Raw genomic sequence first — 22,412 nt, forward strand, 5'->3', positions numbered from 1 at the left:
AATTTGTTGTTAATTGCCTTTGAGTCAAGCACAACTCATAGTGACTCCGTGAACAAAAGGCCTGAAGCCCCTCTACCACTATAGACATTTATTAAAGTTCATAGAGTTTTCTTTGGAGGCATGTTATTTAGGAAGTGGATGCCACTCCTGCTTTGTATCTCTCTCTCTCTGTATATGTCTCTCTAATGTGGTAAATTTTTGGACTGCTTACAAAAAGGTGAATGATTTGAATCTACCAAGTCTCTGGGTGGAAAGTGGGCAGTCTTCTCTGAAAAAAATTTATAGCCTTGGAAACCTGATGGGGGATTGCCATAGGCTAGAACTGATTCAGTGACAGTAGGTTGAATTATAGGCAAAATATTGAATGATGAGTGGAGCACTAAACCAAAAAGAAGTGATGTTACGTTAAGATGAGAAAGACTCATTAACCACTTGAGTTATGCAGATGATACCACCTTGCTTACAGATAGTGAAGAGGACTTGAGGCCTTTACTAATGAAGACCCAAGAGTACAGCCTTCAGTATGGGTTACATCTCAATAAAGAAAACAGAAATCCTCACACTGGGCCAATTAACAACATTTAGATAATCAGTAAAAAAGACTGAAATTGTCAAGAATTTAATTTTTCTTTGCACACTCATGTTTATTGCTTAATTATTCACAATAGCAAAGAGATGGAAGCAACCCGAGTTCCCACAAACAAATGAATGGATGGAAAAACAACGGTATAGCTACACAATGGAATACTACTCAGCACTGAAAAACAATGAAATACTGAAACATTACACAACATGGGGAAGCTTTTAGGACATTATGTTAAGTGAAATATTTTAATCACAAAAGGTCAAATACTATATAACATTGCTGTTATAAAGTAGGACAGACATGATGGGGTTGGGAGGGAATGGAGAAAGAGTAGATAGATCATGAACACTGCATTAGAATAGACGAGGGGAAGAACTGTCCAAAAGGAGTGTATGATTAGGCATTATATGTATGACAATAATCTGGAATAAGGGGTGCATTGTGGGGCAGGCTGGGGGAGAAAATGTGGAACAATGAATAAAAAAATTTTTTTCTTGGATCCATAATTGACACTCATGGAAGCAACAGTCAAGAAAACAAATTATATTGTATTGTAGAAATCTGCTATGTTAAAAAGTCAGAGATTCTACTTTGAGGACACATGTACACCTGAACCAAGCTATGTATTCTCTATCAATTTATATGCATGAGAGAGCTGGATAATGAATAAGATTGAAGAGGAAATGATACATTGACTGCTTGTGTTTGTAAAGATTATTGAACATATTATGGACTACCAAAAGAACAAACCAACCTGTCTTGGAAGAAGTATAGCCAGAACACTCCTTAGAAGTTAAAATGACAAGACTTTGTCTCATATACTTGGGACAAATATCAGGAGGAAGCAATTCCTGGACAAGGGCATCATGCTTGCTAAAGGATGAATGAAAAAGAGGACTTCAATAAGATGGATTGTTATATCGGCTACTACCATGGGCTCACACATAGCAATGGTTGGGAAGATAGAGTAGGACTGGGCAGTATATCATTCTGTAGTGCATAAGGTCTCTATGAGTCATAATCTACTCAGCAGCACCGAATAGCAACAAACATATGCATATACCTGTAACATGTTGTTTTTATGTACTGTTCCGTGGGTTTTCAGAGGGAGTAAGTCACTTGGGTGGAAAAGTACATGCATATAAAACATTTTGCCCTTATAGTAATTTTAGCACATACAATTTATTGTCATTAACTATGTTCACCATTTTGTGTAACTATCACAACTATTTCCAAATTCTTTTCATCTCCCTCTGGTGGACTAGTCCATTGGGAATGGTGCTGCTAACCCAAATGCTGAGCTTCTCTAGTGGTTTGAATCTGTCCGCCAGCATATCTAAGAGAGGAAGATGGGCAATCTCCTTCCATGTGATTTACAGTCTAAAAAATTAATGGAGGGCCGGTTATGGTAATGTTCCAACTGAATGGCAATGAGTTTTTAATGGAAACGTAGTACCTTTTCTCGAGTTCTGCTGATTTAGTTGTAAGGAGTTGCACTGCCAACAGATACATGGTTCCAATCCACGTGGTTCCTTGGGAGAGATGGGCAATCTTATCCTGTGAGATCCACTTCCTCTGAAAACCTGCTGGAGGATCAGCTATGAGTTGACTTGATGGTACATAACAACAAGAAGAAGTATCCTTTAAGTAATAATTTTCATTTTGTGTTTTTTTTTGGTAAACATTTTAGTATCTGGAATAAACTTAAGTCTCTGCATTTGCTTATTTTTCATATTAATATAAATGGGATCATATGATATTTATCCTTTTGATTTCTGACTTATTTTACCAAGTATAATGTTTCCAGGGAGCTCTGGTGGCCTGATGAGTAAGGAGCTGTGCTGCCAACTCAAAGGCAGGCAGTTCAAACCTACCAGCTGCTCTCCTGGAGACAGATGAGCAGTCTTCTCCTGTGTGGCTTCGAGCCTCTGAAAACCCACTGGAAGGTCATCTATGAGTTGGTTCTGACTCAACTGTACTTAACAACAACATCGAGCAACAGTGATATTTTCGGGTTTCAATCATGTTGAACTTAATTTCTCTTTGTGATTGAATAATATTCCACTGTATGGATATACCATGTTTTGTTTATTTGTTCATATGTGGGTAGACACTTGGACTGTTTTCACTTTTGGGAATACTATAAAAAACATTGTAGTGAAAACAATATGTAAGCATTTACTCGAGTCCTTGCTTAAATTGTTTCCTTTTCTCTTTCACTTGTAATTTGAGTCAAAGTTTATAGAGCAAATTAGTTTTCCAGTCAACCAATCATACACATCTTGTTTATAAAATTAATTACAATACTCAGAATATATCTTCTTCCTGATTCTTTGTGATTCTTGTTTCAGTTGATCCTTCTTCCCTACCCACCTCCTGAGCCTTATCCGTGGGCAAATGCTTTGGCTAGTTGGGACTCCTTGTAATTCTGTATAAATTTGAGGATTAGCTTTTGGAATTTTGATAAATATTATGTTGAATTTGTAGATAAAGTTGAATGGTATTGAAATTTTAAGAATATTAAATCCATGAACATAGGCTATCTTTTTACTTAGGTTTTCTTGAGTTTCTTTAAGTAAGACTTTATATCTACAGGTTTTGATATATCTTATTTTTGTTATCATCCAGTTCAACATATTTTAAACTTTCTGCTATGATTTCTTCTTTGACCTAAGAGGTTTTAGAATTATGTTACTTCATTTCCAGTAATTGGGGTTTTTCTAAATATCTTTTTGCTATTTATGTCTAGCTTAATTCCTTGGTGGTCAGAATACATATTCTAATTTTAGTCTTGAAATTTGTTCCTTGTTTTATGGCCCAGCCTTGTTAGGTGTAGTACAGTGTGCTGCATATGTCAAGCTAATACTTACTAAGCATTTACATATTATGTTGTTGTTGTGTATTGTCAAGTTGGAACCAACTCACAGCTTACTCTCCAGTGGGCTTTTCAGAGGCATTAAATTGCATTGGAGCAGATTGCCTATCTCTCTCCCATGGAGCAGCTAATGAATTAGAACCTCGTGCCTTTAGGTTAACAGTGCAACTCTTTACCACTAAACCACCAGAGCTCTCTATATTCATATATTGTTGTTGCTGCTGTGTGCCTTTGCTCTAGAACTGACCCATAGCTGATCCTCCAGGAGGTTTTCAGAGGCAGTTAATTGCATGGTAGGAGAATTCCCATCCTTGTTCAACAGAGCAGCTGCTAGATTTGAACTACATGCCTTTGGGACTGCAGCACATCTTCATACCTCTAGGCCACCAGAGCTCCTTAATATTAATATATTATTAATATTAATATATTAGTGCATATAATCCTCAAGACAATTCTTTGTGGTAGGCTACTCTTAATACTGTAATTTATAGATAATGGAGGAAAAGAGACTAAATAATTTGACCAGGATCACATAGCTTGTGGGTAAGAATCAGAGTTGAGATTTTTAAAAACTGGTTATTACCCTTAACAGGTCTACTCTAATGTTGACATACCTAGGTGTAACTTTGATGCTGAGTAGGATCTTTGCTTATTTGAACCCAATCTCAAGTTTTACACTTTGTGGAAATCTGAAGCCTTTCCTAGATTCTGAACATTCCCAGGTACTCTTGAGACTCCTGAGTTTTATAATTTTTCTTGCTGCTCATATGCCCACTTTTCTATCCTGCATAGCACTGGCCTAGGCATAAAATCTTGCTCCTTCATTTTCCACAAAAACTTCACTCACCCAGGACAGTGTGTATGTCCTGTGTTAAGGTCTGGCTGGGCTGGGAGTGAGGATTGGAGAGATTTACCCTGAAGTATACTGCAGACAACCTCAAGTTGAACTTCAGACCATACTATTCTTAAATTATGTTGAAGCTATGAGAAGGGATAGGAAAGGCAAGAAAAATAATAATGAATTCTTATTAAGAGTCATGTTTGATTAGCAATTGTAATACATTAATTGCATTAATTAGTTGTTGTTGCTGTTTGATGCTGTCGAGTCGTAGATGACTCATAGCGACCCTATGAAAGAACAGCCTGAGCACTGTTCGTACATAGAGTTTCTGGAGGCAAGCCATTTCGGAAGTGGATGCTGCTCCTGCTTCCAGGATTGATTTAGTCGGGAAGCTCCAGCCAACACTGTCCACCATGGGTTCCCATTACCACGATTGGCACATCAATGTCACAGTCTTCAGCATCACAGCAACCACGAGTTACCTCTGTACAGAAACGCACAGACCAGTGCTATACCACCTAGAAGAATGTTTGACAGGAAGACAATTTGAACCTGGCCGAGGGTTCAAATTAACTAACTTAATTAGTTGTAATTAATGTTATACAACAAAATGTCTATGAATGATTGGATGAAAAATATTTTCCCTTGAAAAACCATGTCTGTTAAATTCTGCACCTTCCCATCCTCAGCTAGTGTGCCCAGTTCATCCTTTCTTGGCTGGGCCTAACTGTGACTGCTTGATCCCCTTCTTTTTTTGCCTGACCACCATTACTTCCAATAACTGATAATTTAAAGATGTATTTATATTTTATTGAATTATTAGTATATCATTTACTGAAAACTACACCTATCTTAAGTGGCCAGCTCAGTGAATTCTCACAACTGAACACACAGGGATCAAACCCAGATCAAACACTAACATGCCCAGCAACCCAGAAGCCCTTGCGCCACTCTCCCCTCCCAGTCACTAACTCCCAATGGTCAAGTAATCATTATCTTGACTGAAACAGCATAGATTAATATTTGCCTGGTTTTGAACTTTATGTAAGTGGAATTGTACAATAGGTATTCTTTTGTGTCTGGTTTTTCTCTTGTAGCTTTTATGCCTGAGAAGTTCAGCAATGTTGTGTTCAGTAACACACAGCAATCACTCTATGGCCATTGTTGCAGTTCTGTACTCTACACCAGTCATTCTCATTGTCGTTTGGCATTATATGAGTATACCACTATTTACATACCTGTTGTTGTTAGGTGCTCTTGAGTCAGGCACGACTCCTAGTGACCCTATGAATAACTGATCTGAACCCTGTCCTATCCTGTGCCATCCTCATAATTTCTGACACATTTGAATCCATTGCTGCTGTAACCATGTCAATCCATCTCATTAGGGGCCTCCCTGTCCTTCACTGACCCTTTACCTTTTTCTAGCATGATGTCCCTTTCCAAGGAATAGCTTCTCCTAGCAACATGCCTGAAGTATGTGAGACGGAGCTTTGTTAGCCTTGTCTCCGATTGTGCTGTCAATACAAAAGCATGAAGTTCTAATCTACCAGTTGCTCCATGGGAGAAAGATGGACAGTCTCCTTCTGTATGATTTACAACTTCTGAAAGCCTTCTGGAGGGTCAGCTATGAGTTGATTTCAGTTTGACATAACACATAACACATCAAGAAGAACAACATGTACTATTAAGGAAACTCTGAGTAGGAAGTTTTGCTGCAAACGAAGGAGGCATCTCAGAATAAACTCATAGCTGACCCTCCAGTGAGTTTTCAGAGCTGTAAATTGTGTGGGAGGAGGCTTCCCATCTTCCTCCTGTGAAGTAGCTGGTGAATTTGAACCATGTGCCTTTGGGTTGACATTGGAGCTCCTTACCATTAGCCACTAGAGCTGTATGAGACATATACATTTTTTTATGTGTTTATGTCTGGAAGTAGAATGTTCAGTTATGTGAGATGGGTTTATCTAGAGTGGAATGGCTAGGTTCTATGAAATGGGTTCATTTTGAAATGAACTGTTTTCTGAAATAGTTATACCAATGCATTCACATTAGCAGTTTGTGAGAATTCTGGTTGTTCTGTGTCTAACCAGTACTTGAAATTCTCTCTTGATTTTACCATTTTGATAGATAGAGAGTGTGGCCCTCTTGTTAACTGTTCATTTTAACATTGGACAGCTTAGCTGCCATTAGATTGAGATCTTGGTTTCTAGTTTCTACTGTCATAGGATTTTTGCTTCCTCTCAATGTCTTTTCCAAAAAAAGACCATTCTGTTCCTAGAAGAAATTCCTGTGCTCACTGTTAAGACAGCACATTAAAGCAAAAACAAAATAGAACAGCAACAACAAAAAACAAATCTGAAAGAATTTGTGCCAAAAGGCTGACAGTATTTATCCCTAGGTGATGGAATGTTAGATGTCATTCATTTTCTTTATGATCATTTAGACTTTCTATATTGAACATATGTTTATGTAATTTAAAAATTTTAGACAAGAAAACATTGCCCATAAACCTGCCACCGTAACATAATTGTTGTTTTTATCTCTCTGACAAATATCTGTATTTTCTGAAAACTACCCAACAGGAATAAAATTAGAACATGCAAACCTTTTTCTTACTGAATGCAACCTGCACAGTAAAGTCAATGCCAGCTACCACTTTCGAGTCCTCCACTATATGAAATGGTTAACATTTGGCATGGGGCTTTTGACTCATGGCAATTGTGTATGTATCAGCATAGAACTGCCCTCCATTGGATTTTTTTGTGGCTGTTTTTCTAGACGTAGATCACCAGGCCTTTCTTCCACAGCATCTCTGTGATGGGCTCAAATTCCAACCTTTCAGGTTGTACATTAGTGTTTGAATCACTCAGGAACCCCTGATTCTAGTTAAAGAAAATAAAAATCACTGCCACTGAGTTGATTCTAACTCCTAGTGACCCTTCTCTGGGTTCCTGAGGCTGTAAATCTTAAAGAGAGGAAGCTGCACACCTTTCTCCTTCAATGATGCTGGTGGATTAGAACTGTGGAGACACATGTCCTTCTGGTTAGCAGTGCAACACTTTATGGACTCCGCCACCAGGGAGCCTTGATTCTAGTCAGGGAGGGATTGTTATCATCCTCATTTCACAGATGAAGAAACTGAGACTTGGAGAAGTTGAATGAATAGTCCAGTGTAAACAGCTTGGGAATGGCAAGACTAGGATTTGAACCCAGCTTTCAAAGCCCACTGTCTCCTGCCCCCCAAATTCCTTTTTCTCACAGTACCTGGTGGGATTGCGGCTGAATCCCTGACCTTCACTCCGCTGGAGGACATGATCTTCCTCAAGTGGGAGGAGCCCCAGGAACCAAATGGTCTCATCACCCAGTATGAGGTAGGTTTGGGCCCCTATTGCACTGAGGATGCTTGGTGGAAGGTTGGAGGCAGATGTTTTTACCCCTGTTGCATACGGAATTGCCAGATTTCCTCTAACTATACCCTTAGTCTCTGCCCTGTAGGTCATGAGGATGAGGAAGGGAGCCCCAAGAGAGGGAACAAGGAGGGTAACCAGGGGCTTGGACTAATGGAAATCCATCATCTTGAGCCTCTTCCATTTGCCACAGCTCATCCTTAGCTCTCCTGAGAGTTGATGGGTGAGCACTTCTGGACCAGTGATGCTCTCCCATGCCCCCATGCCTACCTACCTGCCCATCCTTTCTCTAGATCAGCTACCAGAGCATCGAGTCCTCTGATCCAGCAGTGAATGTGCCAGGCCCTCGGCGCACCATCTCCAAGCTCCGTAATGAGACCTACCACGTCTTCTCCAACCTGCACCCAGGTACTACCTACCTGTTCTCTGTGCGAGCCCGCACAGGCAAAGGCTTTGGCCAAGCAGCACTTACAGAGATCACCACCAACATCTCAGGTAAGCTCCAGTGAGGTCGTTCTGGAGTGGCCCAGGATCTGTGGGCACAGAAGGAGCTGGGAGGGGGCTTGAGGGGTACAGAATGCCCCTGCTGAGTTAAATGCATCATTTAGGGGCTAGAGAGGATTAAATCAGAGGCACCAGAAGATTGTGGTTAGAAGAATCAGAGGGTTGAGGTCAGGATCAGTGCCAAAGATCAGGGGTCAGGGATACTCAGGTCAGAGGGATCAGAGAGTTTGGAGTCCGGGAGTCAGGGAGGCTGGAAGCTGACCTTCCTGGTCTGGCTGTGTGCTCATGATCCTTCCCCTTCCCCAGCTCCCAGCTTTGATTATGCAGACATGCCGTCTCCCCTGGGCGAGTCTGAGAACACCATCACCGTGCTGCTGAGGCCAGCACAAGGACGTGGAGCACCTATCAGGTGGGAAAGCAGGAACAAGGGGTGGGAGTCAGGGCCCTAGCAAAGAGCTCCTTCCTCAATCCATACCCGCCGCCTCCTCCCCCGCCCCGCCCCAAGCCATGCAGCTCACCTCTGTCCTCCTTCAGCCCCCTGAGGGTTCAGAGGGTCTGGAGGAGGGCATTCTGGGAAGGCACATCCCTTCCCTTATGAAGCCATGGATGTCGTGTGGTGACTGTTAGGACATTGTTGGATAGTGTCCCACTGGGAGAAGTGACTGTCCAGGCCTGTTCACAGGACTTTCCTTCACAAACCTTGCTGAAGTGAAACCTTGGGGATCTTATTTGTCCTTAGCCTTTTCCTAGAGGATTTTGCCGAGGAAGGCACAGGCATGAGTTTCCTAAAAAGCTAGGGCAGGTTGCCAGAGAGCACTAACTCTCTAGAGTGACCAAGAAGTTGGCTACTCTACTGGCTTCTCCCGGGAGAAGCAGGGCTGCTGATGCCATGGTGGCTGCCTCTGGCTGGGGAGAAGGTGGTGTGTGTATATGGAAGGTGTGTGTGTGTCTGTGTCTCTGTGTGTGGGGTGGGGGAGAAGAAAGAAAGAAGAGATAAGATAGAGATAAAAAGATAGTGATTTGTGGTATGTGAGTATGGGGGTACTTGGCAGCATGTACAAATGTGTGCACTTACAGTGTCCCTAAGGAATAACAATGAGGCAGGGTGTGGTGGGGGACAGGATGGCTGTATAATCTAGGCTTGTCCTTTTGCCTTTCTGAGTTTTTATTTCTTATCTGCATAATGGTAATCATCCTGCCTATTGTGTCTGGTGGCTATGAGAATTAAATGTGATTAAGATTAAGATGCATTTGTTCATGGTTAGGGTTATTATTATCATCTCCTTGTGGGACTTGGAACAGGAGGCCTGATCTCTGCTTGGGAGTCAGAGAGGGGTCTGAGCTGGTGTTTTAATGGATGAGAGACAGAGAATAGGCAAGTGGGCCAAATCCCAGGACACTGGAACAATTCCCTTGCATCTTTGAAGCTCCAAAGCAGTTGGGGAGTGAAGAAAAGGCACTCTGCTTTCCAGAACAGAGGCTGTCAGTACAGGATGTCACACACCAAGACGTGACAGAGGCTGTGATGGGGAATATTTAAATTTGTCAGCATTTGTGTACTTACTCCCGGCTTTGTTCCACAGAGGATTAAGAGGCACTCACAGCGAAAGCCCATTCAGTAAAGTGATAAGATAAACAGAAACACAGAAGTCAGGACCTGGAAATGCACATCAGGGTGGGAAGTCAGGGCCTGGGAAGGTACATAGATGAATGTTAGGGGTTCTCTTGCTTGCTTGTTTAGTAACATCTCTCAATTGGAGCGCCAGGCTGGATCCCCAAGTCTTTCGCACAAACCCAGGCCATTGTTTGATGAGTGAATGAACGGGTGCATTTTAGCGAACCTAATTTACTGAGGCCCAGATGTGAGTGAAATCTGAGGCTTGTGTGTGTGTTTTAGGCACAGGAGCACCCTGAGGAACAGGGATGGGGCTTCAGGCTTGAGCTGTAGTTAACAGCTATCACAGCTGCCATGCCCTAGCTGCCTGCAGCTTGCTAAACTTGCTGTGTCCCTTACCTCATTTCATCCTCACACTGACCTCATGGTATAGGCCTGTGGTCATTCCCTGTTACAGAGGAGAAAACTGAGGCCTAGGCAGAGCCCCAATTAGTGGAGCTCAGGTCTACCTGACCCGAAGCCCGTGACCTTAGCCACCAGGTGGTGACTTCCCCTGATGCTCTACCTCCCGGCTCTGTCCAGCGTGTACCAGGTGATCGTGGAGGAAGAGCGGCAGCGGCGCGTGCGGCGGGAGCCAGGTGGCCAGGACTGCTTCCCAGTGCCACTGACCTTTGACACAGCGTTGGCACGTGGCCTGGTGCATTATTTTGGTGCTGAACTGGCGGCCAGCAGCCTTTCTGAAGCTATGCCCTTCACCGTGGGTGATAACCAGACCTATCGTGGCTTCTGGAACCCTCCACTTGAGCCCAGGAAGTCGTATCTCATCTACTTTCAGGCAACAAGCCACCTGAAGGGGGTGAGGGACAGGCTGGGGCATTGTGGGTGTGGATAAGGGTGGAATGGGTGACAGGCTGGGAAAACCTAGGGGCTGGCCCACTACAGAGGCCTGAAGGGCAGTCAGAGATGCCCCAGACCCCATTCTCTTCCTCTTACCCTTCTAGCTTCCTAGAGTCCCTCTCCTTTATGGAAGCCCCACTCCCTTTACCCACAGCCCAATCCCTTCGCCCAAGACCCTCCCCTCCCTTCCCCTTCCCATGGCCGCCCCTTCATGAACAACACCCCCCAGCTCCTTCCCACTGAACCCCACCTCCTTCTTGAGTCTTTTCCAGGCTCCTCCTTTTCTACCCATGTCCTCAGTGCAGTCCCTGTCCCATTCCTGAGGTCCTAGTTTGCTGTCTCTTTCCTGTCCAGAGGAGTCCAATTCAGCCTCCTGTCCTTAACTTTAAATTTTGAAGTCTAAGGGTTCGTCCTCCTCCCTGAAGTGACTCCCTTTTGACTTTTCCTCCTCGAGTTCCTCCCTCTCCTTAATCTGAACCTTTAGGCCTGGGCCCTGCCCTCACTTTTGAGGTCTTACCTCCCCGCTTCCTTCTACATTCTTTTTCTCCCATTTCCTTTAGTCTAGGCTGCCTTGCCCACTTTCCTTGCCCCTTATTTGCAGGCCTGTCATCTCAGGTCCTTCCTTCCCTGGATCCCCCTAGGCCCTTCTGCTGGGTGTAGATGCCCGTAGGTACAGTCTGTACCAGACTGGACCCAAGATACACTCCGTAAGATTCTGGTCTGGGAAGGGTCATGTCAGGTCAGGGTCCTGAGACCAGATCTATGTCTCTAGGAAACCCGTCTGAACTGCATCCGTATTGCCCGGAAAGGTAAGCCCTGCCTGGTTCCTTGCCTGTCCAGTGTCCTCCCCAGGGAGGGATCCTGAGAACCCAGGGCTGGGCAAGTGAAGGAGGGCTGGCCTGCAGGTCTGGACTCAGGAAGGGTTTCCCTTTTACTTCTCCCCATGCTGGCAGCAGGGTGGTTACAGAAGGGGCGCTGGCAGAAGCCCAGGGCTGTTCAGTGGAACAATATGGCTGTTCTGTGGAACAATATGGTTCTGGGAACAGATATGTTTGGGCCAGAGGGTGGATGGCTACCAGGAACCAGTCCTGGCTCAGTATCCGTCTCCTTCCACTTCCCAGGGTAGAGAGAGAGACCTGTAGGGAGGGTGAGGAGATGATTCTGACTGAAAGGACAGTGTTGGGTCAGCTTTCTCTGTGTTTGTGTAGCCCAGCCTGTGCCACTGGGTACATATCCTGAGGGCACAGGCTAGGTGGTCCCTGTCCCCTGTGATCCTCTGCCCTGTTTTGTTCTCCCCAGCTGCCTGCAAGGAAAACAAGCGTCCCCTGGAGGTGTCTCAGCGATCAGAGGAGATGGGGCTCATCCTGGGCATCTGTGCAGGGGGGCTTGCGGTCCTCATCCTTCTCCTGGGGGCCATCATTGTCATCATCCGCAAGGGGTGAGTGAGGCTGGTGTCTTTGTCCACCCACAGCTCCTGCACCTTGCAAGTCTGGTGGACATAGAACAGTGAGAGCTGGGACAGTGGGCCTGTGGATGGACCTGAGCTGGCCAGTGGGAAGCTCGAGACTCAGCAAATGGAGCTGCTGCAGAGTGTCTGTGGGAACTCAGGTCTGGTTGGTGCCAGGTGCTTTCTGTCCAGGGAAGGACTTAGTGCCTGTCAGCAAGGACCTGTGCACTGGTCTAGCAAGAAGGATCTGAGGGGTGGCTTGAGATTCTGTTCCCAGTTCTGTGAAAGCCCTTTTGCTGATTTATCTGCCCTGACTACAGGGTTGTGTGGTTGACTCTAAGCAGGGCATATGGGGCTCACTCCCCTTCAAACCAAGGGCTCCAAGCCATGACTCTTCCCAGACTCCCCCTTCTTGAGCCCAGCATGCCCTGGACTCTGTTATAGTTGGTTCTGAGAAGTTCTTCTAGGCCTCGATGGAGAGAACATTCTCCTGTCCTTACTGCTCGCTAGTCTGAAAAGTCTGTCCTGGTGTGAATGACACATTTCCTAATGCATGTTGCAATGAGCAGCACAAATCCTAGCACATTTTAGATTCCAGAATTTGTTAAGCCTAGGATTTGAGATTCTACAAATCTCAGAATTTTAGAGTTGTGGAGCTCAGAGCCTCTCAGGTAGTTAAAATACATTTAGTTTTATGGTTTTCAGATCTTTCTAAAGCAGATCCTTTCCATGTTTTCAAATCTTCAGAAACCCTCCCAGGGAGCCCAGTTCATGGAGCAAATGAAGGCTGAGCACCGGGAATTAGGGCTGCATGAGGCCCCTGGTTCACATCCCTGTCTCCCCATCATCCCCCGATTCCCCACCGTATTGTGGTCCAAGCATCTTAGCTGAAGATAAGGATATTGAGACCCAGAGGGGCACTGGCTCATTCTGGGCCTCCCAGGAAACCAGAGACAGAACCAGCTCCATCCCCTTCCCACAACATTCTGGCTTCTGTAGTCCCTGTTGCTGCCAGACTGGGCACACTTGGGTGTGCTGGCACTGGATGTCAGGGCTGCTGGGTGCAGATAAGTAGCATCCAAGAGGAGGAGGCTAGGCACCAGCAGAGAGCGAGTCTGTGGGTTACTGTGCCAGCATGTTCGGGTGTGCAGATGAGAGAGAGTCAAGGATTTCCCCAGTCCTAGCCCCTGCACAGCTTCATGAGACAAAGTATACATGTTTCATGCATATCAACAACAACTCAATTCATTGCTGTCAATTTGGAAGCTGACACTCCAGAGGGTTCTCAGAGGCTTTCAGTGGCACAGGAGGGGATTGCTCATCCTTCTCCTGTGGAGCAGCTGGTGGATTCAAATCCCCTGTCTCTGCATTGGTAGTGTAACTTCTTACCCATAAGTATGACCTTTATATATATGTATATATAACATCAAGGTGGAATAGACTCATAGCAGACCGTCCAGCAGGTTTTCAGAGGCAGAAAATTGCACAGGAGGAGATGGCTCGTCTTTCTCCCAAGGAACAAACTAGTGGATTCAAATTGCATGCCTTTAGTGTGACAGCACAGCTCTTTGTCACCAGAGCTCCCCTTTATGCATATATACACATATAAAGTATATGTAAATATTTTGAGACAAGATATTTTAAACTAATATAATGTGTAGTATAGAGTGGAAACCGACCTATAACTGACCCTCTGGCAGATTTTCAGAGGCAGTTTATTGCACAGGAGGAGATTGCCCATCTTTCTCCTGCAGAGCCGCTGGTGACCTGGAACTGTGTGCCTTTGGTATCGCACTGCATCTTCTTGCCACTAGGCCACCAGAGCCCCCTTTTATGTGTGTTATTGTTGTTGTTGTGTACCATAGAATCAGTACCAGCCCATAGCTGAGCCTCTGGCAGGTTTTCACAGGCAATCGCAAGGGAGGAGATTGCCCGTCCTCCTGTGGAGCAGCTGGTGGCCGTGAACCATATGCTTTCAGGATTGCCGTGCAGTTTCTTGCAATTAGGCCACCAGAGCTTATACACACACACACACACATACACACACACACATACATACACATGCATATATATACACACACATATATGTGTATATAAGTATATATGTATACATATTTGTATATACATATATACACATATATATGCACATACATATATGTAAATACTTTGAGACAAATTATTTTAACTAATTTAATGAATAGTTAAGATTTGCCAACAGCTTTATGTGCATCCCCTTAGAACATTAGTTACTGAGTACTTACTGTGTGCTGGGCTCAGTTCTGTGAAATGAGTAGATGAAATGGAGCATTTCCTTATTGGTTCCTGATCCATGAAACAGATCTCATGCCCTTTTACCAGCAAGGAGACTGTAATTTAAGTGACTTGCTCATGTTAGTGGACCGGTCAGTGGCAGGTCCTGAGCTGAAGCCAGACTTGACACAAAGCCTATGTTTCTAAGGGCCCCAAGAGTGGAGGACCTCACCACGTCTGGGGAACTTGCCTAGGGTCAGTGGCACTTCCTGTCCTCATCAGGGGACTTGCCCTACAGGGTCTGAGCGGGTTAGGGGATGGAGAGGGCTATAGAAGAAAAGTCCAATTTGGAGGTTTGCATTTGAAGTCTTAGAAATCTCCCCTCAAAGGAAAATAGGAGTATCACCTACCCCTGCAAAAACAATTGCCCACAGTTGGGTAAGAGTTGCTGCCCAGCCCTCACTATGAGCCCTTCTACTTCATGGAGCTACTTAAACCCATTAACCCTTCAAAGTTACTCCAGAATCCTGTGAACCAAACTCTAGGACCCCCTTTCCCAGGTCCTCCTGACTTCCTCTAGATACCGTTCAGTTCCATTGTGTAGTTCAGACCCCTGGATTCTTCCCTGGCCCTTTCAGCAGCTACTGTGCCCCTCAACACTCTGTCATTCTGAATTGTGGGGTATCCATGGGAGACCACCCTCAGCCGAGGTGTTCAGGACAACTTGGGGTGTGACTATAACAAGTGGATGTAGAGGTTACTGAGGGAGGACAGTTAACCTGGTGTTTTTGGAGGAAGGAAAAGGCCCAACGAGGGTGGTGGGAAGCAGTTGTGGCCATTGGCGAGTTCATATTCTCAATCTGGCTCTGGCCCTTCCTGGGGCCCCTGTGACAGCCACTTGGGGCTGACCATCCCCTCTCTCCTTGGAATGACTGAGACTTGCAGTGTGACCCCAAGTTGGTCTCCTGACCTTGCTGGACCTCAGTTTTCTTTTCTCTTCTCTCCTTCCTACAACCTGCAAGATTTCCTTTGTAAAGTCACTATTGGGGTCCTTGCTGTGGGGGTGACATAAAAGTAGGTGACCCCTCAATTGAGCTTGTGTGGAGACTCAGGAGGGAATGCCAACAGAGGTGGTTCTGGGGCTGGGCCTTTAGTCCAGGCATCTAAAGCCTAGAACGTGCTCTGGACTCTGCCACTGACCCACACTGTGTCCTAGGGCAGATAATGACTTTCTCTGGGACTCAGTTTTCCCATCTTTTAAGTGGGGCTCAGACTCCCTCTGCATATCCACTTCTGTGCTAAAAATAGAATTCTTGATCCCTCTGTTCTTTGGGATTTTTTTCCATGAGGGGTGACCAGTCTCCTTTAATGGATACTGTGTCTCAGGAGTAGATAGAGTGGATGAGAGGATGCTCCATAGATTTGCCTTGAGAATCCAGCTTGAACCCTCTTTGCCCTGACTTCTTCTTCCAGTCACTCTTCCCCTGTCCCCTAGACTAAAAAATCAAATCCATTGTCTTTGATTCAGTCTAAATCATAGTAACCCTGAAAGACATAGTACAGTGGTCCACAGAGTTTCCAAGGCAATAAATCTTATGGGAACAGACTGCCTCATCTTTTTTCCACAGAGTGCCTGGTGAGTTTGAACTGTCAGTCTTTTGGTTAAGGGCTAAATTCTTTTAAATATCATGCCACTAGGCCTCCTCTTCACTTCCAGGCAGAGACATAATGGAAGGCCTGGCCTCAGGGATAGAGGGGCCTGCAGGTGAAGAGGCTCAGATCCCAATGTGGGGAGGGTGCTTTCTGTAGGGGGTGAGTGCAACTTGGGGTGAATTGATTTGATTGTGGGCTTTTCTCCATGTCAGTGCATGGAAGCGTATGTATCTCTATGAGTGTGTGTTTGAATGTTATGTGTTTATGTGCCATGTATGTCTGCTTTTGTGAATATATATAAGTCACACATGGGGATGACACAACTTTGAGTTTGTGTGTGTAACTGAGAGTGTGTATGTCATTGTTTCTGTGCATGAGTGTGTGTCTGTTTCTGCGTAAGTATGTAACTTTCTGTGTCTTTCTCCAGGTGCATGCATGTGCGTGTATGAGTGTGTCTATTAGCTCTGCTCCCCCCAGGCTCCCTATACCTCCAGCATTAGGAGGAGGTGTTTTAGAAAGGTCCTCTGATCCTGACCCTCAGCCTCTGAGCTGGCCAGTCCTTGGGACAAGGAGGGCCTTTCTGACCTGCTTGGTCTCAGGACAGCCCTCTCAGAGTCCCTCCCTGCTGGGTAGGCACTGCGCTCAATCCAGCCTGCTGGAAGGATCATGGACACAACCGTGTTGTTCTCTTTGCATGCTGCCAGGAGAGACCACTATGCCTACTCCTACTACCCGTAAGTAGTTCTGCCTCAGCCTGCAGAGTGCTGGGTCCCTCCTAGCGTGAGACCGCGTGCCCTTGAGCTCCATGCCCTTCCTGGCCTAGCATCAACTCCATTCCCCCGCTGCCTTCTCAGAATTTCCCACCACTGCAGGTCACATCTGTGTTTTTCTCCTCTCATGAGGCCACAGTGTGGTTTTTGAGTCACTGTTGAGGTCTGGCACCTTGCTCTGTTGTCAGCCTGGGCAAGTTCTACAACCTCCCTAAGCCTCTGTGTCTTCTCCACCCCTAAAGGCAGGCCTGTGCGATTGAACTCTCTGCTCTAGTGGGTCAGAAGGACTCCCTGACATGAGACTAAAGACCATGTGTGGAAATGTCTTCACGCAGGTGTCACTTTGGAGTCTACAGCCTATGTGTGTGTGTGTGCGCGCGCGCGTGCGTGTGTGTGTGTGTGTATGTGGCCCAGATCTGTTCTTTCAGTCGTGGCCCCCGTCTCTTTTCATTCCCCTGTTCCTGGGCACTTCCTCCAGGCCAACCCCGGCGCTTTACACAGAATCCTCACAGCTGCCTAATGAAAGAGAAATTGCCACCTCCATTTGCCATTTTATTGTTGGGAAAACAGGCTCAAAGAGGTTAAGGAATTTGTCAGCGGTCACAGAAAGTATCAGAGCTGGGGTTACAGCTGACTCCACGATCAAGCCAGAGCTACTTTGTTTTTCTGTCTCTGTCCTCTCTCACATTGCAGACCTTCCAGATTGTTCCCCTGTCTGTGCTTATTGAGCATTTAGCTTCCCTAAAAGAAAGCTCAGAGGCTCCAGGTCAGCTCAGAGAACAGCAGGTCTCCCTGCTCCTCCTCCCAGGACCTTTTACTCGCATGAGTCTCCAGTGTGGTGTTAGTTCTGCTTCTCCAGCACCCAGACCCCATCAGCTCACACCGAGCCTCCACCTCAGCTTCTGCAGGAATTGCTGATGAGGCAACTCTCCCTCCATTTCTACTTGTGCAGTGAATTTTTGAATCTAAATTCAGAACTTTGGAAAGTGTCTATTAACATTCCATCTGCCTGATCTCATACTGAGATCAACTGGAAGCCAACATCATGTTAGGTGTCCCTCCCAGCATCTGTCTTCTTTGAGTCTGACTGGTTTGTTTTTGTTGTTCTTCCAAAAGACCTGGGCTGGGAGCAGAGCACTGTGATCTTCCACTGGGGATGGCCTTCTAGGCCAGTATCTGGCCTCTTCTGTGTCTACCTTGGGTACCATTGTTCACTTTGACTGTTGTCATTCATCCATGGTCTCTGTCTGTTCTTGTAGTTTCCTGGTCTCTGTCCTGTCTTCTCTGTCCCAATATCCATCTTGCTCTTTCTCTTTATCCTTGTACTTTTATACACTGTTTGTTCTAGTCTCTCCTCTTTCTCTGTACCCAATGAATTCTCTTATCTTCTTTCCCCTCTTTATTCTCTTTTCTCTCTCTCACTTTCATGGTCTTCTATTGATTGCCAGGATCGTGGTCACAGGCCCTTGTCCTCACCTGCCCCTGGAAGAGACCACTGGTTCCTCTCTGGAGCCACAGTGAGGACGAAGCCCAGAGCCTGGCAGTGGCTGGAGGAGGAGGAGGCCTGGTCCAGCTGAGCTATCTTGCACCCAGGCCAAGAGGACTGGCCCACCTCAGTGTGGACACAGAGCCATTTTCTTAGCACAAGAAAGATAGTGAAGTCCTGGCAGGTTGGACAGCAGAGGCTATTGTATCTGTCTCAGGTAGTTCTTAAATCTTGAGTTGGTCTACCTGGAAAGAGACCTTCAGTGGTCAAGTGTCCCTGATCCCTCATAAGCTGGAAGTCCTTTCTCAGGTGTACCCTTGTCCTACAGTTGGGAGGACTGAGGAGAGGGACTGCTCTTAGGCTTCCTTGAGATTGAGGGCCTCAGGCTCTTCTCTAACCTCATTACAGGTGCCAAGGCATTTCCTTTAGCCTGTGCTTGGCCCCTCAGCCACTCTCCCTTGCTCCTTATTCCTTTATTTTCTCTCTTGCTTTTTTTCAAACCTCCAGAGTCACAAATTGTCATCCTAGTCGTAGAGCTGAAACCTGGAGTCTGGGAACAGGGGAATCTATTGCTGCCCCACCCTGTGTGCTCAGCAAACAATCCTAGGGCAGGGACCAGCCCAGCCTCTCCAGGGCGTAGTTGCTCTCTGAATTTGGTGGGAAGGATAGAGGCAGGGACACCTTGACAATCAGCCATACTTCATCTTTTTCCTTCAGTTTTAAAAATTGTGATTTTAACGAAAGTTTACAGAAAAGTTGGATTTTCATTCATTCATGGTTGCACATTTTCCTTCCTCCTTGCCCCAATTCACTTAAAAAAAAATCATTCATTGTTGCATAATTTCCTCCTCCCCACCCCTCCCTCAGTCCACTTTGCTATGCACCTCTTATCTGGACTGTTGTCGTACACATGATGCCTGATCATATATTCCTTTTAAACTAAGAGAGCTGCTTGCTCCTGGGTCAGATTCCTGATTGCTCGGCTCCCCACCCACCTCTGAGCTCAGCACCCTCGTCTCCCATCACCCCCTCTGCAGGAAGCCAGTGAACATGACCAAGGCCACAGTGAACTATCGTCAGGAGAAGACCCACATGATGAGTGCTGTGGACCGGAGCTTCACGGACCAGAGCACCCTGCAGGAAGATGAGCGGCTGGGCCTCTCCTTCATGGACACCCATGGCTACAGCCCCCGTGGTGAGTGCCCCCTTCTTCTTTGCCCTGGGGTCCCCTTCCTCCAGCAACCAACAGACTACCACTTCTGTGCTCCTCCCCACATCAGATGAGTTCTAGAAAACCCTCACCCCAAAGTAAGCATTTATTGAGCTCCTGCTGTGTACGAGTGCTGACACCAGAAATACAGAGAAGTATTTCTGCATCATTGTATTGGGACTCCCTAGGGAACTCTACCAAGAAAGCAGGGCCCAATGAGATGATTGTGTAAAATTCTCAAAGGAGGGAGGGGCTTGCCATTTATCAAGTGTGACAAATGGGGGCAAATGACCAGGAGTCACCCAGATTTGAGTTTGCAGCAATGACCTGTTCATAGATGTGTAATTTCAGACAGGCGGCTAACCTCTTTTTTTTTTAATTCTGTAAAATGAAAAATAAAGAACATCTCTGTTTATGAGGCTGCTGTGAAGACTAAATGAGCTAATGCATATAGATAATTTGTGCCTGGCGTGCGGGAAGAGTGGAGTGAACCTTGGCTGGAGGGTTGTTCTGTGCTGGGTGATGAATCGTGCTATCACATATATTTAGTGTTGATTTGTACATGAAGGTCATGGGCATTGTGAAGCAGAGTAGTCCAGCAAGCAGTGAACTGCACTCATGATCTAGAACATCACCTGTCCCTGTCTAGAATTATGTCCCCTATTTCCTTTGATTCAGGAACTTATCTGACATTGTATTTATAAATTTCTTGTGATTTGGGTGATAGTTTTACCAGGTGTGCATGCTTCACCAAACAGAACCAAACACTCCTGGTTGAGCTTTTAGAAAAATGAAACTACTGTGTGTTTTTCAGCATATTTCTAATATTTGCCCATGTGGATGTTTTTCTCTAGTTTATTTTCTCTGATGTATGGTTTTCCATGGTATGAATATATCACAATTTATTTGCCCATTCTGTCTTCCATGACATTCCAATTATGCCTCATTTTCTTGTCATTCCGAACAAGGCTTCCTTCTGTGAATAGTCCTCTGCGTTTCTACATGCACCTGTGAAGGAGATTCTTTAAGTAGAAATGCTGGGTTGTGGAGTGTGTTCATGTTCAATTTGACAAGACAGTGCCAAATTATTTCTCACTGTGGCTGTGCCTGTTTACATGCCTAGCAGCAGTATGTAAGAGTTTCTGTTGCTCTCCATCAAGATAGAAATTGCCAGGCTTCTTAACTTTTGCTGAACAAGTCCATGTAAAACGGTAATTTTCTATAGCCTTAATTTGCATTTCTGTGATCACTAATGAGGTTGAATGTATTTTCAAGTCATTATTGGCCATTCAGGTTCTTTCTTCCGTGAAATGCCTGTTCCTGTCTCTTGCTTAATTTTCTATTGGGTTTTCTGTTGCTTCTTAGTGATTTTCAGAAGTTCTTTATATATTTAGGATAATACTCATTTGTTGCTTGTGAATTGCAAATAGCTTCTCCCAAGTTGTGGCTCATCCTTTCAAGTTATTTATAGTGTGTTTGGATGAACTGAAAGTTTTTATTTTAATTTAGTCAAAGTCATCACTTTTTCCCCCCTTAATAGTTTTCACTTTTTATGTTTTCTTAAAAAATTTCCTTCCTTCCTAGAGCCTATAGAATATTTTTAAACTTTTTTCCCCCTGAAATTTTCAAAGCTTTGCATCATATGCTTAAGTCTATCTATCTGGGACTGCTATATATATATATATATATATATATATATATATATATATATAAAACGTGAGCTAAAAATTTTATTTATCTTTTTGCAAAGGAATAACCAAGTGTACCAGCATCTGGCTTGCAGTGCCACCCCCATCACATAACATGTTTCCACATAAATGCAGTTGTTTCTGGATTCTCTGTTACCTTTTAATGGTGAATTTGGTTATCCTTGTGCCAATAAATACTAAGATGAGGGGACAGCAAAGGAGAGGAAGACCCTCTACTAGGTGGATTAACACAGTCACTGCAACAGTGAGTTTGAGTGTGTCAGAAATTGTGAGGATGGCACAGACCAGCACAGGGTTCAGATCTGCTCTTCATAGGATCGCTGTGAGTCATACTTGACTGAATGTCACCCAACAACAACAACAGCAGCTATAGCTATCTAAGTTTTGATATCTGCAACATCATACTTTCCCAATTTTGTTCTTTGTCAAGGATATCTTGGCTATTTTTGTCCTCATTTTCTCATAAATTTTAGAAATCAGCTTGTCAAGTTTCTTGAGAAACTTTGTTGGAGTTCTGATTGGATTTGAATTAAATCTATAGATCAATTTGAGAAGAATGGACATCTTATGAAATTGCCTTTCTACCCATGAATATATAACCGCATTTATTTTAGTCTTTAATGTCTTTCAGTAATTTTCTTCGTGAAAATCTTAAAGACTTTTAAAAACTTTTTTATTTTTTAAAGACTTTTTGTAAGCTATTTCTATTCTTATGTTACTTACAATTTTGACTGCTATTGTAATAGATAAGCTTTAAAAAATTTGCCTTTTCTAACTATTGCTGTTGTATAGAAATGTCATTGATTTTTATTTGCATATCTTCTATTTATTTCCTTGATAGGCTTTCTTATTAATTTTAATTTGCAAAGTCTGTCAGATTTTCAGAATACAAGGAAAGGATCTGCGACTGCTACCCATTTTTGTCCTTTTTACCACTTTTTATTTGTTGTTTCTTGTCTTTCTGCGTGGCACTCACTATCTGAGACCTATAGTACAATGTTCAGCAAAAAATAGAATTCTTGTCTTATTTTCTTGATTTTAAATTCTTCTAGCATTTAAGCACTGAGAATGAAGTTTGCTCATTTTTTTTAATAGGAATATCTTATTAGATTATGAAAATTACTTTTGGTTTTTAGTTTGCTCAGATGTTTTATTTAAAATG

General features: G+C 44.4%; 1 protein-coding gene across 4 annotated transcripts in view; it reads left to right on the top strand.

Moving 5' to 3' along the window:
* PTPRU (protein tyrosine phosphatase, receptor type, U) overlaps nt 1-22,412 on the top strand; it is a 97,540-nt gene that overhangs the window by 42,809 nt on the left and 32,319 nt on the right. For 3 of the 4 annotated variants that reach the window (XM_006894926.1, XM_006894927.1, XM_006894928.1), the window contains exons 9-15: nt 7,564-7,673; nt 8,003-8,204; nt 8,520-8,622; nt 10,411-10,684; nt 11,498-11,534; nt 12,025-12,163; nt 19,369-19,526. In XM_006894926.1, coding sequence (XP_006894988.1) covers nt 7,564-7,673; nt 8,003-8,204; nt 8,520-8,622; nt 10,411-10,684; nt 11,498-11,534; nt 12,025-12,163; nt 19,369-19,526 — 1,023 coding nt within the window. Of the gene's footprint in view, nt 1-7,563; nt 7,674-8,002; nt 8,205-8,519; nt 8,623-10,410; nt 10,685-11,497; nt 11,535-12,024; nt 12,164-16,779; nt 16,810-19,368; nt 19,527-22,412 lie in introns of all 4 variants that reach the window. The other variant, XM_006894925.1, reaches the window with a different exon arrangement.

Source organism: Elephantulus edwardii, unplaced genomic scaffold (assembly GCF_000299155.1).
Source record: "Elephantulus edwardii isolate Elephantulus edwardi_28Jun2011 unplaced genomic scaffold, EleEdw1.0 scaffold00152, whole genome shotgun sequence".
Lineage (NCBI taxonomy): Eukaryota > Metazoa > Chordata > Mammalia > Macroscelidea > Macroscelididae > Elephantulus > Elephantulus edwardii.